Source organism: Crinia signifera, chromosome 11, assembly GCF_055691185.1.
Source record: "Crinia signifera chromosome 11, ASM5569118v1, whole genome shotgun sequence".
Lineage (NCBI taxonomy): Eukaryota > Metazoa > Chordata > Amphibia > Anura > Myobatrachidae > Crinia > Crinia signifera.
The window spans coordinates 17,638,696-17,655,047 of NC_139227.1; the positions used below are offsets into that span (position 1 = coordinate 17,638,696).

Genomic DNA, 16,352 nt, shown 5'->3' on the forward strand with positions numbered 1-16,352 from the left:
TTTGTGAAGTTCGATTGTGTGGCCGCTAGGAGTTTACGAATATTGCAGATGGACTGTTGACCGATGATAAAACCGGTCTGATCTTTCTGTATAATGGAAGGGCGTGCAGGGTTCAGTCTCTCTGCCAGGATCTTGGTTAGAATCTTATAATCGCAGTTGAGAGCCTGGTTTAGTTAAATCCCTCCATGGTTTCGGAAGAACTTTTATTATTGCTGTGTTAAAATGGGGAGGTAGCGTTTTATTTATCAGGATGGAATTAAATACGGGTACTAAGATGGATGCTGTTCTATCTGGATACATTTTGTAAAAGTCGCTAGAGAAACCATCTGGGCCAGGGGCTTTAGCTGATTTAAGGGATTTGATTGCCTTAGAGACTTCTTCTATAGTTATGGGCATAGTAAGTGCCTGAGAGTGATTTATTGGTAATTGGGGGTATTGAAGAGAGGACCAGTCTATGGCCGGAGGGACTGTGTCTGGGGTGATCTCATTTATATCAGAAGGAGGGGGCGTCGGTGTAGAATTTGAATATATTGTTGTATAGTAAGCTGACATGACCTCGGAAATTTGTGGTAAGAGAACCTGATGGGAGTGTTAAATGATTAACTAGCATAGCAGGACAGGTAGAATTTAAAATGTTCCTTAATAATTTACTAGTCTTAATTCCGAATTTATGATATCTGTAATTTGAAATGAAGTGGAGTTTGTCAGACATTTTTTGGAGGGTGTCGTCAAATTCAGCCTTAGCCTGTAGGTATGTGGATTTGTGTGTTGGTGAGGGCTGTCTTGTATATGCTAGGTAGGCTTCTGTCAAGGACGTTTGTTGTTGGATGTAAAGGGAGGAGAGGGATCTTTTTTGTTGTTTTTCGAAAGAGATGATGATTTCTCTCAAAACTGATTTAGCTGACATCCAGTATAGGGCTGGATTAGGGCTGTTGTGTGTATGGAAGTCGTCCCACGTCTGCTGGAGTTTATGTTGGAATGTGGGGTTGTGTGATAGATGAACTGGAAATCTTCAGGATCTGTATGGCGATAATTCTTTGGAGATTTGAATAGTGGCATGTATTAAAGCATGGTCTGAAACTGCTATAGGCTGGATTTCAGATTCCTTGACTTGAGGGAAAAGAGATGAAGAAACGCACATATAGTCAATGCGAGACTGTGTGTGATGCGCTGCTGACAGGCATGTGTAGTCTCTCTGTGTGGGATGAAGAGCTCTCCATGTGTCAACCATTTGCAGGGACTGGAGGATAAATGGAATCCCTATTCTGGGGCAATGTCTCTGGGAGCGAGTCGTTGATGATCTGTCCAGGGTGGGATGAGCAGTAAGATTAAAGTCGCCACATAATATAATGTGGGAATCTATCTGTGGCATAAGTAGTCTTATAATTGATTTAAAGTACAGTTTTCAGTACACATTTGGAGTGTATATGGAGCATAATACATATGTTGAGTTGTGGATTTGTATTGAAGTCAGGAGAAAACGGCCATCTGGGTCTGGAGTAACAGAGATAATTTCAATGGGGAGGGATTTAGAAGCTACAATAACAATTCCCCTGGCTTTGCTCGAGTAAGGGGCAGAGGCTATCAGTCTCCATTTGTACATCTGCAGTTTATGGGTCTCTGGGGGAAGGGGATGTGTCTCCTGTAGGCAGACTACATCTAAATTTTGCCTTTGGAGATAAAGCAGTACCTTGCGGTGTTTCATTGGGGAGTGGAAGCCTCCTACAGATGGGGCAGGTCCCATCTTTGCAGGGGATGGCGATGGCGACGCCAGCCGCCATCCCCCGCCAGCACCATAGCTATAGCGAGAAGGGGACGAGTGCACGAGAGGTGCGCGCATCCCCTTCCGACAGCGCTTCCAGCGCTTCCCCGGGTGGAGACGGGTTCCTCCCTGAAGTGGAGACGGACAGGGTTCCCATCGCCACGCTGACGGAGATTGAGACGCGCGTGAGACGCACGCGCGTCTCAGTCAGATAGTGAAAAAAGGAAAAAAGGACTCACTTCTCATCACCTGTCAAATCATTTCAAGGACTGTCATAATTGTTCCACTGACCATATTAGAAGATTTATAGGGTTAAGAAAAATTACCAGTAGCTGAGAGATAGAAACGTAGAAAATAATCTTGCAAAAACTGAAATGAAGTTGATCCATAAATGTAAGAATCTCACTCCTATAGGACTCAACCACGATTTTGAATTAAAATGGTTTCTGTGATTATTATCATTTTTTATTGTTTCATAAATACATATTTATACTTTTACTATATATATACTTTTATATATATATATTTTTTTTTATTATATTTGTATTTATTATACTCCAATATTGTATCCATTTACATCTATCTCCTTTCAGAGAAAACTCAAAGCAACAAAAAGCATTTGGATGAAAAAATGTAAAAGGAAAATTGTGCTAAACATAAAGTTAATAAAGAGAAAACATCCATATGAAATAAAAAGACGGTGCCAAGATCACATTGATGAATTAAAGGATCATTAAATGAACTCCTGGGCAAGCTGTTTGCGACCACATGCACCTTCAGGAGGCCATAAGCAGAAGTGACGTCATGACTAACTGAACCTCCAGGCGGGAAGCCCGCAGCCATGTGTATTTGGAAGACTCCGCAACCGGAAGTGACATCGTGGCCGGAAGTCAAATAGCGCTCCATGTTCAGAGCGCTATCAGAAAGTTTTTTGACTATTCTCATGTCGTTTTTATTATTACAGCAACGTCCCAGTATGTTGATATACACCCATAGCAGGGATATACACTGGAACAAAGATTGGAACAAAAAGGGGACAATGAAAACCCCGGAACCGGCACTGGAAAACCGGAAGTAAAGAGGCGGGATCTATACAGGAATAAAAAAGGAGATATCCACATACTGACTATGTATCCTGAGGTATAGACCACGCATCTCGAAACATGTTGATCATACTCAGTGTGCAGATATAGGATAAAGCAGAAGCATTTGGGTGAGTGAATCTGCAGTGTACCCTGAAAGCCCAGGTCCGGACTTCTGGTCTTTCAGGGAAACACTAGCAAATCCCTCATACCTTGCGGAAGCCTAAACCTATCATTAGCCACATTTTACTTTAATTTGATCTTTTTATACATTTTGTGTGTGTTACAATAAATACTTGGAAAAGAAAGAAACCTTTATGGACGTATCATTCCGCCACATACCGTGAGTACTGGTAGGCAGTCTTTTCAGCTCCACAAAGATACCTTTATTTGTGTTACTATACCATAACTCATTTGAGTTTGGTACATATCCTTCTTTTAGAAAATATATATGGGGAAATTTGTATTGATTCAGATTCACCCATTGCATGTGTATCCTGGTTCTTCAGTTACATATATTCATCGTGATTCAATCTACGACTCACAATGACTGATGATGGTAAAGATCATCCGGAGACAAAAGGACAAGGCTGAGAGGGGAGTATTATTTTTATTCCCTACACTCCTAGGTGACCAAAAAGGTGAGCGCCCATTTGCTGAGTATGAATCCATATTTTTTTTTGTTGTGTATAATGTAATGTACTATGATGCTGTTTGGGGATGCGGTCAAAATCCTGGCTCCGGGATCCCAACACCAGGACCAGAATCCTGTCATCAGTGAAGATGCTGGGCCAGAATCTCAACAGCCGGTATTCCGATAGTAAGTATGTTGGTGGTGTCCGGGTAGGCGATGTCTGCTGCCCGGCCCCCATACCCACTTCATAGCCTCATTACCATGAGAACGCCCAGCATTGTTTTGGGGATGCCCATGAAATGCTGGGCGTTTCCATATGGTAATTGGGCTGCCCAGCACCCTCGCCCTTCTCCACCCCCCGCCAGCCATGTAGGGTGCGTGCACCCGGCGAAGACAATGTTTGCCATGGGTGCACGCACCCTGCATCTGCACAGAAATGCGCATGCGTAGACGCACAACATCAGTCCTCCGTGCGAATGAATGGAGGACCGAATGAACCAGAATAAGCCCCAATATCCCTTGTCTTGTGTGCAGCTGCATTGGAATGTAGACAAGGAGCACTGTGTGGAGTAATGTGAATTCCAGACACTATTGTGTGGTGTAATGTGAGTTGGTACTAACATGTGGCCATGCCGCTTCATTGTGAAACCACGCCCCTAAATTTCCAGCATGCGATTGTCCATATTTTGAGTATGGAGGGTTGCATCAATTCCCTTCCATGGAACACCACCCACCCCTACATATGGGCCCCTGTCTCTGCATTTTCGCGGTGGGCCCTTCAAGGCAGGCCAACCAACCTGCCAAGTCCCTCCACGCTACGTGCCCATAAATTTTTTAGCAGGCACATCACTAACATATGAGCGCTTAACTGTAAACATGCATGTCCCTCACTGCCCTGAATAGCTGCCCTGAAGCTAGGCGCAGGCCAGGCATGATTCTGGTCGTAGCACCTGTGTTGTCTGGACCGCTACGATTACCTGTGATCACAATTTCAGGGCTCGCACATGCGCAGATATGGCTCAATAGTGATTTCTGCACTTCTACAAATGGGTCTGAATCAGGCCTTTAAATGACTAATCTGAGAAACCTACTGTATGTGCAATCTATTACAATATACAACTCGTATACCCTTTTCACACAGCACCTCGGGCCCGGTTATTGCCAGGTGGCTGACGTGCCGACCGCGGTTGAGGTGTGATATGAAAGTGGCAAAGCTTATATCCCCGGTCGAGCAACATGGCCATTCGTCATTTGGGTTATAAGAAGGGTTGATGTTTAATGGTTGACCCGGGTTTAATATGAAAGTGCCAGATCCGGGTCGGGCCTGGGATGGAGATCCCTTGACCGACCCAACTGAGCGATGTGAGAGGGGTATTATAGAAACTGATGTTGCTGAACATATAGTAATATAGTAAAATCTTAAGGATTTCACACAATTTAAATAAAAATATTTCCTAGTGCATCCTACAAACCAGGCTGCATCAGTGGCGTGAGGCAGGTGAGGCACAGCCTTTCCTGTCATACTAACATACACGCCAAAGTTTTCAATCTATATGTCAAAAATACCAATACTATATAAAAAAATTCTTATCTTTATAAAGGAGCCCATACACGCTCCGTTGTGGTCCGGCTCCGTTCTGTACAATGCGATGCGCTCTCCCGCGCATCACACAGTACGGTACAAAAAGTATGTGCTGCACATACTTTTTGTACTAGCTACATATCGTATCGGATCGCATCGCATGCAATCCGATACAATGTGTACTTTAAAAGTACATAACGGAGCCGAAAATGGGCTCCTTTATTCTAATCAAATACTCTAGTCAAAACTCTGGAGTAAAAAGTCTATGGCAGGTGAGGCAGTGCCTCACCTGACTACCTTTCTGCACATCTCAGCGAATCTCCAGCAGTGTATACTGCTGCACATGTGTATAATACTGGCATGTTCCCCATGGCACATATATTTTGTGTAAATTTGTCTCAGGTACTTGCCAGGGACTCCTCGGCCATTTACCTCACTGCACGTCCCTGGGCTGCATACCGTATAATTATATACATATAACCCAGTCACCGCAGATCAGTAACAAGCATTTGGAACTGTCCATACTGTATTACAGAACATTACAGTGTTAGCATAGAAAGCATATTGCGCTCGTGCTCTGGCATTCTGTCAGGGCTATTAAACAATATGGCAGCTTGTTTCAGTTTAATACCTATAAAACACACCATACAGTGTATATACTTACACCTCAGTCCCCGCATAACTTATACTGTCAGTTCTCAATAAAACAAGTGCTGCATCACTCTGCCTGTACTGTAACGCAGAGAGGAGCAGTAGAACATAGCTCAGATACTATATTACAATGTAAATGAAAAAAAATCCATATATACAGTAACTCATGATAGACATTGCACAGCAATACAGTGCCCTTAGAGCACACAGTAGTACTGAAGGTATTATATCATCGCCTAGTCAGTGTTCCTATCACACACTGCTGTATCAGTATCAGCTAAGCATCCCTAGCAGCACAGTGGGTGCCTCCTTCCATCAGCCTGTGCACACTGTGTACACAGTAGCAGCTGCGCTCAGTAGGAGTGGCACAGGGAGGGGGGGAGGGACCCTGATCCTGCTTGTCATTGCCTATTACTTATTCATTTCTCCCAGGGAGCGCTGCCAGCAGCAGCTCCAGTCTCTCCACCACTTCAAACTCCACTCTCTAACCGTTGGCTGGAAAGACTTTTTTTTTTTGTTCTTCAATAAGCCCCCCCATCCCTCCTCCTTTCTTTTAAACAGACAGAGAGGTCATTTAATACAAACTCATGTATCCATCTTTGCACAAATCCCCATTGGTGGAATAAAGTCCTCTGGATCTGTTTGGAGTTTACACTTTGTTTTGCATTATTATTATTATTTATATATTTTTCTCTGATATGGTTTGACAGTGATCTCTGATTGGGCTGTGGTTTTTTATACTTATTTATAATTATTATTATTATATTTATTGTGGATTTGGTGCAGAAGGGGGGGTTGTCCCGCTTCTGATCGGCACCCTGCTCTTGCTTGTGCACGGGAGCTGCTGATCCCAATAACTAAAGCGCGTGGCTCCTTTGTGTACAGCAGCTGCTGCTGGTCAATGCATAGGCAAGTCCTGTGGTTTTTTAGCTCCTTGCAGCTTTTCTTTTAAAATAAATAATAACAGCCCTGCAGCAGCCTCCAGCCAGCTCCCAGACTTCTGCCTCCTGCATCCAGCCTGCTGATCTGGGTTTTCTGCCTTCCTGGGAGACTTGCTCTCGGCTCTTTAATCCCGTTTTGCTTCTTCCTGCAACTTGTGTTTTATCTGCACCTGAGACTGGACACTGAAGAATCTGAATGCTGACCCACTAGGACTGAAACTTGCCAAGATCCCACTCAAACATGGATGTAAGGTTTTACCCAGCAGCTGCTGGCAATACCCTGAGTGGAGAATCGCCCAATCTGGACTTTTCCCAGTGTTTAGACTACTACAGTTACAAGGTGAATATTAATGTGCTTTTGTTTATATCTTGTTACTATGCATGTTATATATGACACTGTATGTACTTGGCATTGTTTGATCAGCTGTAGGGTCCCCTGGCTCTAATGCTACTGTAGGTGCTGTGCATGTATTGTGAATGAAATGTCATTTTTTAGAGAAACACTGGTCGTCTGCTGGCTTAAAGACAAGCAATCAGCGTGGTTATCTTTAAAGACCTCATGGTATCACTAATGTGTCATCAGACTTTTAATTAATGATTGGCTACTATTAGCTACATTACCCATCTAATTACAAAATGCTGTGGCTGTTTTGAACGCCATATGATCCAATTATTTGCAGTGTGTTAGGTTTGTGTGCTGTGAACTTTTCTGTGTTAAAGGCTTATTTTGTGTTTGTTTGCCCTAATATCACCCACGGTTGGTTAGATGCCTAGATGAGATGTATCCTAGCTAAATCCTTTGTCATAATGTAGCAGTGTTTTGACAACAGAATTATTTGATGTGAATGGATAGACACAGTGAGGAATGTTTGACTTGTACTGTGTGCACACTCATTCCTCTGCCTCTATTGATGAGGGAATAAATTCAGGCTCATGTTCTTTCCAGATTATAAACTGTTTATACTCATTGCTTAATCACTCTTCATAGCAAGTGAAGAGGAGAGAATGTAAACCACATTCTTTTCAGAAGAGATTAATGTATCTTTTTTTGTGGGGGGGATGATTCATAAATGGATACAATACAATGACAAATCTGTTTGTAAATATTACTTGCAGTGTAGTCAATTGATCATGTTCTATTTTTAAACTGTAGTGTTTCCCTGCTGGTCTTCTGTACATATATTCTTTTATCTCCTAGAACTTTGCATCCTGTAAAGTTGTGTTGTACATTACTCTTAATGCTGCAGCTGTGCCCATTCAAAAAGACAATGTGACTGATAAAAAGATGCAGTAATGTCAATGATGAGGGCCTCATTGCTTGTTCTTTACATCTGGGCAATCGTATCTGGATGTATTGAAAAAGTTTTGTCTTCTGATTTCTTGATTTGCCCAAAATACCATTTATTATGCGCCACTGAGGCACAGTTTCCAGTGATCTGGGATCTGGTGTAGTTGCAGATTAATCAAAAGTAATAGTTTTTATGTATTTTGAATACACTTCACCCCAGGAATAAGTCCTTTTATAAAATCACATTGTTGCTAAGTTTGCATATTTCCCACCAAAGTGCAACAAAGAATGAATGGCAGCATGCAATCCAGTGTGAATACTATTCTTTTACAGATGTAACTGCTAAACCAAACACTAATGTGAACTACTGTGCACTAATCAGGTCCTTCTGCTTAATGAATGTTTTACAGAGTTCTTGGTTACTCTGCAAGTATGTCTAAATACTTTTTGTCCCCACCTTTCTATTCCCTTTGATGACAACTTAGTCATTCTTGCATCATTATATATAAAATACACTATAAGTATACAACAGTGGAACATTATCTTTAGATATTTCTAATCATTTTAAGGGGGTATTTATCACCGCAAGGAGGGCATTAAAATACCAGCCAATCAGCTTCTGCATCGCAAATTACAAAGCTGCATTTTCAAAACTGACGGCTAGTAGCTGATTGGTTGGTATTTTTTTCTCACAATTTTATCTCTCCGCAAGCTTTGATACCTACCACCCTCAATATTTTCAGTAGAAGTTCTAAATATCTTCAACATCCCACAAAACTGTTATTGTATGATGTAATTCTGGAATGAATCTTTCTTTTACATTTTTCAAAAAGTTTATATTGTAGATTGAATTTAAATTGCATTTAACAATGTAACTCCTAAAAAGTTTGAGCAACTTAGTATTGTTGGACCACCTGCAGCAGACAGATCAACTATTCTTAACCAAGTTTTGGGTTAACAAGTGAAACCACCCCCCCCCCCAAAAAAAAAAAAAAAAAAGATAAACCTTTTTTGACAGATGAAGAAAAAAAAAAGCCAATGAATTGTTTTTAGGATGATAGTCTTCATAATAGCCAGAACCCAATAATTATGGCAGTTATTTTTTTATTTCCATTTTCATAGGCTACTGAGGCTCTAGGTAGGCAAAATGATGCTAAGTAACTGCTTAGAATATAAAATAGATTGGTTAAATGTACTAGAGATATTGAGTTTTTGTTGTCAGCTTCCCCATTTCATAAAAAGTGCACCTTAAGTAAATCTCCCACCACCTCCAATAATGAAAACCCATATAATGTAGACTTTAAGGTCTAACAGGATCGTCTCTTCATTTACCACACAAGTGGTTTGATGGCCGCACACATGGCCCAGTAGAGGTCATCGTCCCACTGTGACCAGTTTAAGATACATCTATTCATTTATCTTTCTTATGTTTAACAAGGGTTGTCATACAAATGTCTGGAGAGTAACGTATTTTTAAGATATAGAGATGAAAGAAAAAACAATGTAGCTAAAAAAATTTTGCTCAATTATTTTACTTTTTAAACTTCAACACGTAAACAGCAAAAGTTGAAACTACTGAATGTGATTATTTATTGATTCTCAAGTCTGTCAGTTTGATTACTATAAAAATATGGCAGTGAAACATGTATGATTAGTAAGTCCTTTTAACCTTTTCTGATATAATAATAAAGATACTTTTTTAATTGAATCTATTCTTCCGGGTAACAATATATTTTTGTTTACTTTATGGGTATTTTAAGAGACTAAAAGTAGATGGTGTCTCTGCAATTCTTTTGAGTGTAAACCTGAATGGAATCATAACATTTTATATTACATTTATTCAAAACCTAATAATTCTATTATCAAATTTAAGATTGCATTTTGAATCTTTTTGTTTTTGATGAAACCTCCATTTTCAGTTGAATACTAGAACACACACAACTCTTTTGTCATGGGCCAGTCTTTTTAGTGAAGCTTAGTTTCTTCACACACACAAACTGTACCTACTGTAAAACACCTGTAGAGTTAGAACATGCCCAAGTGGCGACTATCATGTTGGGTGGCTACAACATTTTATAGTTTTTGGACTGTATCTAGACTGCCTGCCATAGAAATCAGTATTGTCTTCACAGGTTTGACTGGCATCCCAAGAAACTTTATAGGATTTCTATTTGTTATGTCTAAATTGGGTATTAGTTCAGTACATTATAACTTATTGTTTGACTAAATGACATAAATCATTCAAACTGGTTTATTAAATGTAAATTACGGGAAGTGAAGAAAATATTTATTTTTTTGTGAATATTTTATTTGCAGTTAACTGTTTATAGATTAGCCAAAGCACAGGTGCTCAAAGTCGACCCTCCGGACCCAACACAGTGCATGTTTTGAAAGTCTCCTCACAGAATCACAAGTGAAATAAATAACTCCACCTGTGGATCTTTTAAAATGTGTCAATGAGTAATGAATGCACCTGCCGGATGACCTAGAAAACATGAGCCGTATGGGGTCTTTAAGACTGTGTTTGAGAATCTCTAAGCTAAAGTATTGCTTGCACAAAAGAACAGTAACCCTGGACTATTTCAATAGTTTGAAAATTGAGAAAAAATGTACTGTATCGAAGTTTTACAGGCAACTTAAAAATAAAATGTGATTTAAATATTGTTTATACAGTACTGTTTAGTTCCAACAACTGTTACAGTATGTATACCAAGAATGGAAGTAAGTCCCTCAACCAGCATACCATTAGAATATATGAATAAAATCTATCTGGGGTAGTGATATACTATAGGGCCAACATGGAATTGGCCATCAATCGTCAGAAACTAAATGGTATCTTATTAAAAGAGTTAAATGGTAACATAGAACAGGGACTCATTTCAGGTAACATTTTAAGAAAAAATGGAAGTCAAAACTGATTGCCTTCTATTAAATGGTTGCCGGTTTTCTACTGGTGCAGAAAACTTTCATTTGATTGTTGTATTATTCTATTGCATCTGTTGGACTTGTACTGAGTTGATTTATTTAATCTCCAAACTGCATTTTGTGGTTAAAAGATATGGGTTAATGGTAAAAAGCCCTTGTAAATCTAAACAAGTGGATCTCAAACTCTGTCCTCAGGACCCAAAGCAGTAAATGTGTTTGAGGTACCTAATACCCCTTTTCCAACGTACCACCCGGGATTTTAACCCCGTTGCAGGTGCCCAGGACCCGGGATTTTAGTCGACTAAAATCCTGGGTAGAGCCATTCATACAAACGCTAGTCCTGGGATTATGCGTGTGCACGTAAAAGATACCGGGATTTTTGAGTGTGTCTGAAAGGGGTATAGATGAGTGCATTAGTGTATTCACTTCCTGAAAGGTTTTAAAGAGCAACAAGTGGAGCTACTTAAAGTTATTTCACTTGTGATTTTGTGGGAAACCTGAATAACATTTCAGGGGGAAATTTTCCTAACATGAGAGTTGTATTTTCCATGGGATGTTGCTATAGTGAACCAATGAGAATCTAATTATTTATTTTGAAGATCATTTATAGTATCTGATTGGTTGCCCATAGCAACATCCCATCTGAAATAGAACTCTCATCTTATTAAATTTCTCCTGTAATGTTTTGGGTCCCGAGGACTGAGTTTAATAACGTATGAGCTAAACAATTGAGAAACACTTGGCCAAATATAATGCCATATGAACTCTGAGTCTTTTTGTAATGGGGCAATCCTTTACAAGGCATGGTTTTCATGATTGCCCCTTTAAATAACCTCCAAGTTCGGGCGGCATCCTGCTTGGCTGCCAAACTCTGAGGCTATTAGGGCGGTTTCACACTTTCCGGCTCCTGCCAGACGGGAAATTACCGCATGGCTTAAAAGCCGTGCCACCCCTACAGTGTGTGATGGACAGCTCTGTGTCCATTCACACTGGACGGTCACGGCGCGGCCGCCGGGTAGCAGCCGGATCTTACCACTGCCGTGCCGTGGCCGTCCCGTTCTGCCCATTCAGTGTGGTGTGGAAGGCAATGGGCGCCTTCACACACCACGGAAATTACCGGATACTTACGCCCGCCCCCATGTGACGAGTAGGGCGGGCATACACCCCGTCAGACTGGAAATGCCAGTCAAACTGTTTGGACCCACCCCCATGTGACGAGGGGGCGGGGCCACAGGATCTCCAAACCGGACCATGTGAAAGGTCCAGAAATCCGGCTAAAAGCCGGACAAAGTGGGTCCGGCTTTTTTCCGTCCGGTCAAAACCGGAGTGTATGAAACCAGCCTCACAAGGCCAATACTGTGTTTTATAGGATTTTTTAATATGCCAAACTCTAGAATCATTGCTTTTTTCATTTGTGGTAGTTTCTTTTAACAATGGATAAGGTTTATACAAATTACTTCTTTCAAAAAAAGGGATAACTTTTAATAGGAACTAAACTTGTATCAATAACTAATTTGTAATAAAACGTAAATCCCCATGATGCAATATTCACTATTATGAATTGCGTTTATTTGAAAGCTCTGTTAATTATGTGACCTCCCGATAAGATCTTTTCTTAACAAATGCATTATTAAATAACGGTTACTCTTTATGAGGTCCATATTTTTTGAACATGTAAAGTCCGTCTGTTATCTACACACATTAAAAACAGCCATTTTGTGGCCTGAGTAAATATTATGATAACTGGGCCTATCCAGTGGGAATTGGTGACATCACTGGAACACTTCATGGCCAAACATTTATTAATGCAATGAATTGACAGTGTGCATTCTCTTACACCCACAATAGTTACACTCACGCTAATCAGCTTGTTTTGTCTGATATAGATTACAGCATTATTGTAACCTGCAATATAATTAAGGATTCACTTCTGATTTTTAAACTATTTAAAACATTTGAATCTATGCTACACTATGTAACCTCTTCAGTTGAACCAGTCCATATTACTACATCATTTTACTTGGTTCTTCTTCTGCTGGGATAGATATTTACAGTTGGGGACATTGTGGAAACACCAGTCTTGAGGGCCAAAGTTTCAGAAACCTTACACAACATTTTCCACAGAAGGTAATCTAGTTTAACGCTAAGGAAAATGCTTATATTTAAATATAATAATGCACTTTTTAAATGTATTAACTTTTTTAAATGGCTTTTCGGGTGGTTGTTTGATCTTAAAGGTCAGACTTTAAACAAACAGTAGGTCAGTCAAAATTATGGCAAGCTAGCCGTATCCTGCTGTGGTGAAGTCATCATGTGATCATGCATGACCACTTGCTCTTTGGGAGTTATTCTGGTGGATTCGTTCTGATGCGAATTCACACCCTTGCTAGTCAAACAGATCCCGCCTTGCGAACTGTGGTACGCCAGCCCACAATTTGCACGGTGCGTACGTTCGCACTGGCTGCGAAAATATGTTTTACATAAACATCTATTCGCAGCCTGCGGGGGAACACCCACATCATTCGATGGTCGTTGACCATCGAATGATGTGGGACAGAACGATGTCAGCTGCCCGCCCCCCTGCACCGCATCATCGGTCCATTAGCATCAGAATACCCAGCATTCTCATGGGAACACCCGTGAAACGCTGGGCGTTCCCATAGCCCCCCGCCCACGAGTTGTTCACCATGTGCAAACAACAAACATCGGCGCTGTGCGAATGGACCTTAATGAGGTCCTTTGACCAATCAAATGTTGTGTGAGCGATCTGAGTTAAGCAAGTACAAAAATAAAACTTTTAAAATATTTACGCAGTTTCAATCAGAATATTTTTTTTGTCCCAGTAAAAGTAATAGATCAGAATGTTCTCTTATCATGACTTGATATCCAATACATTCAAATCACTCATGATATTCCTGATTTTCAGACTGACTGTATAGCTAATTGCTGTATTGGTCAAAACGAATAGGTTATTGTAAGAGTTGCGAGCCGTAACACACGCCAGGAAACAGGTTCATAAAAAATCCCACATTTAATGAGATTAAGGTCAACTTCTGTCATCAAAACCCATAGGCGATCCTGAAAACAAAAACCAGACTTAATTGTACAGAAGAACATTTCCTAGTTTGATAAATTGCAAAATCTGACATTTGGCAAAATGTTACCTCTGGTATTTATAGTCTGTTTCTGAAACAGAACAGTGAAATGTTTTGTGTATAGGAAATCAAAATACTCTGTAATAAAACAAAACTTTTTTTGTATAACAAAATGTTAACTGTCTGCATTTTTTTGATTTAAACTGGATGGCAATATAAAGTAGGGTTCATTCTAGCACTCGTCTTTGAAAACCCATGCACTTCCTCTGCCCTGCCTGGGGTGTTGCTGGCTGCTGTAGTGCTTCTAGCACAGTGTGGTCTGTATATCAGCACTGAAATTCAAACCAATCCTGTGCTAGAAACAGCACAGCAGACAGCGACACCCCAGGCAGGGAACAAGAACTGCACTGGTTTTCAAAGATGGTGGGTGCTAGAATGAACACTATGTGGATCTTACTTTTGGCTTTTATACTTTTCAGTTGAGCGTTCTGAAAGAAAACCGTTCCATGGATCGTTTTCTTACTATTAGATGTGGTACAAGCTGAAATAAAATATTAAACCACATTCATCCATGTTACAGTAAATCCGTTATTTGCACCCTTGAATTTTCCACCTTTAAACAACTCAACAAAGCAGCAGACAGTAAAGTATCTAAATTAGATTGTCTACAGAGGGAAAAGGTGACATGACAGCGCACTACTTTTTTACATATGTGGCATGCCATCATAAGATTATTTCTATCTTGCTTTAATACAGAATGTTGTTTGAACTGGCTAGTGAGGAATATAATGAGGACTGAGAGAAATCTTCCTAAGGCTGCTGTTTGAAATGCTGACCTTGACTGTAGCAGCTGTAGTAATTATTAGGCTGGAGAGCTGACTCATCATTTTGGTGGTGGAAGCATAATGGCTGACACTCTGCTAATCAAACCACTGTTGGTAGTAACTTAATGTTTTATATTTAGTCATCTTTTCCAAAATATTTGAATCTATAACCACCCTCTGTGTTCTATGTATATTTTCTCATGACTGATGATAAATAGGAACGATGAAAGGTCTCTGGTAGAACTGGTATTTTTAGTGTGGGAATGAGGTAGTGATGAGCCAATTTTGTACATTTTAAATTGTAGCAGAATGATTCATTTTTTGCAAAGATCCAAGATTCAACCTTTGTTACAATTTTGTCTAGACATAGAATGAGGACAAATGTACAGAATTCGGCAGCTGAATGAGCAATGTGGTGAATATATTGTGTTCTGGTTTTGAAGATGTTAGTTGCAAGTAGTATATAGTTCTTAGTACAGTATATAATATAATACCATGCATCTTCCCTAGTTGATTTCTAATCTACAGTAGACAAGATGGAATGAATAGTGGAATACCCCAAATTACATAGAATTCTCCAAACCGAAATGATGAAGTATTTCTAAAAGATATAACCAGCATCTAAAAATAATTCAGCATTCATTTGTGGTCTGGTACTTGTTGGAAATTCCTGCATGTCATTAAAATAGACCAGACATTTCATTATTTTTGGCACAACCGAGCAGTTGTGGCAGTGTACAGTATTTAGTCAAATTATAACTAACACAAATACAGAGTAATTTAATCTGACTCCGTTTGGTTAAAAGTGATTAAATAAACTAATTCTGTAGCTGCAAAAAGTTTCTTCTTGCTACTTGTTTAAATTAATAAACTCTAATTAATTTCATGGAACACCTAGTGGTATTTGTTTTGGCAGTGCATATTTTTTTTTACCCTTAATGTCTTATTCCCTTTAAGCATTAAATTGCCATGTAAGACAGGGTTTTAGAAGACTTATTTCATCCAATATTAGAGCTGTCATCCTCCTTTCACACAGCACCTTGGACCCTGGGTATTGCTAGGTCATTAATGTTCACACTGCATCTTTGTCGTACACTTGCCACCCCTGTGTCTTACATGTGACTGTCCTGCATGTCACCTACTACCTTGAAGCGGAGGTCTGCATACACAGCCAATCCGCAGCTGCTAAGCATATTCAGGTCGCACCGTTTACTCTACACTGTTACCCCGGTCCTTCTAGGGACGGACCCTGGTAGTTAGTTACTACTGTTCTGAATGAAGCACTCTTCATTCTTCATGAAGCCACCTTAGAGTGGTCCTATTCTTTTGATGGTGTGTTTGATATTTCAGATGACCTTAACATGTATCGCTACATGTCAATGTGTAGAATAATGTTACTCCCAGGATAAATGAAGCACAGATGTAATTGTAAGCAGGGCGCACAAGATTATATATAAGCCATACTTTCCTCAACAGTGTTACAACGTTCTTCAGACAGACATAATGGCCATTTTTTTTCCTGGTTTTATGTTTTAATGCAATAATTTTGCAAAATTGATCTCCTAATG

The 16,352-nt window shown here is 40.0% G+C and overlaps 1 protein-coding gene across 1 annotated transcript in view; it reads left to right on the forward strand.

Moving 5' to 3' along the window:
• Positions 1 to 6,141: 6,141 nt before the first annotated feature.
• Positions 6,142 to 16,352, forward strand: part of TOX3 (TOX high mobility group box family member 3) — a 104,567-nt gene continuing 94,356 nt past the window's right edge. The window contains exon 1 of the mRNA XM_083165603.1: positions 6,142 to 6,992. Within this exon, the coding sequence (XP_083021729.1) occupies positions 6,894 to 6,992 (99 nt within the window). The 5' untranslated portion in view covers positions 6,142 to 6,893. The remainder of the gene's footprint in view (positions 6,993 to 16,352) is intronic.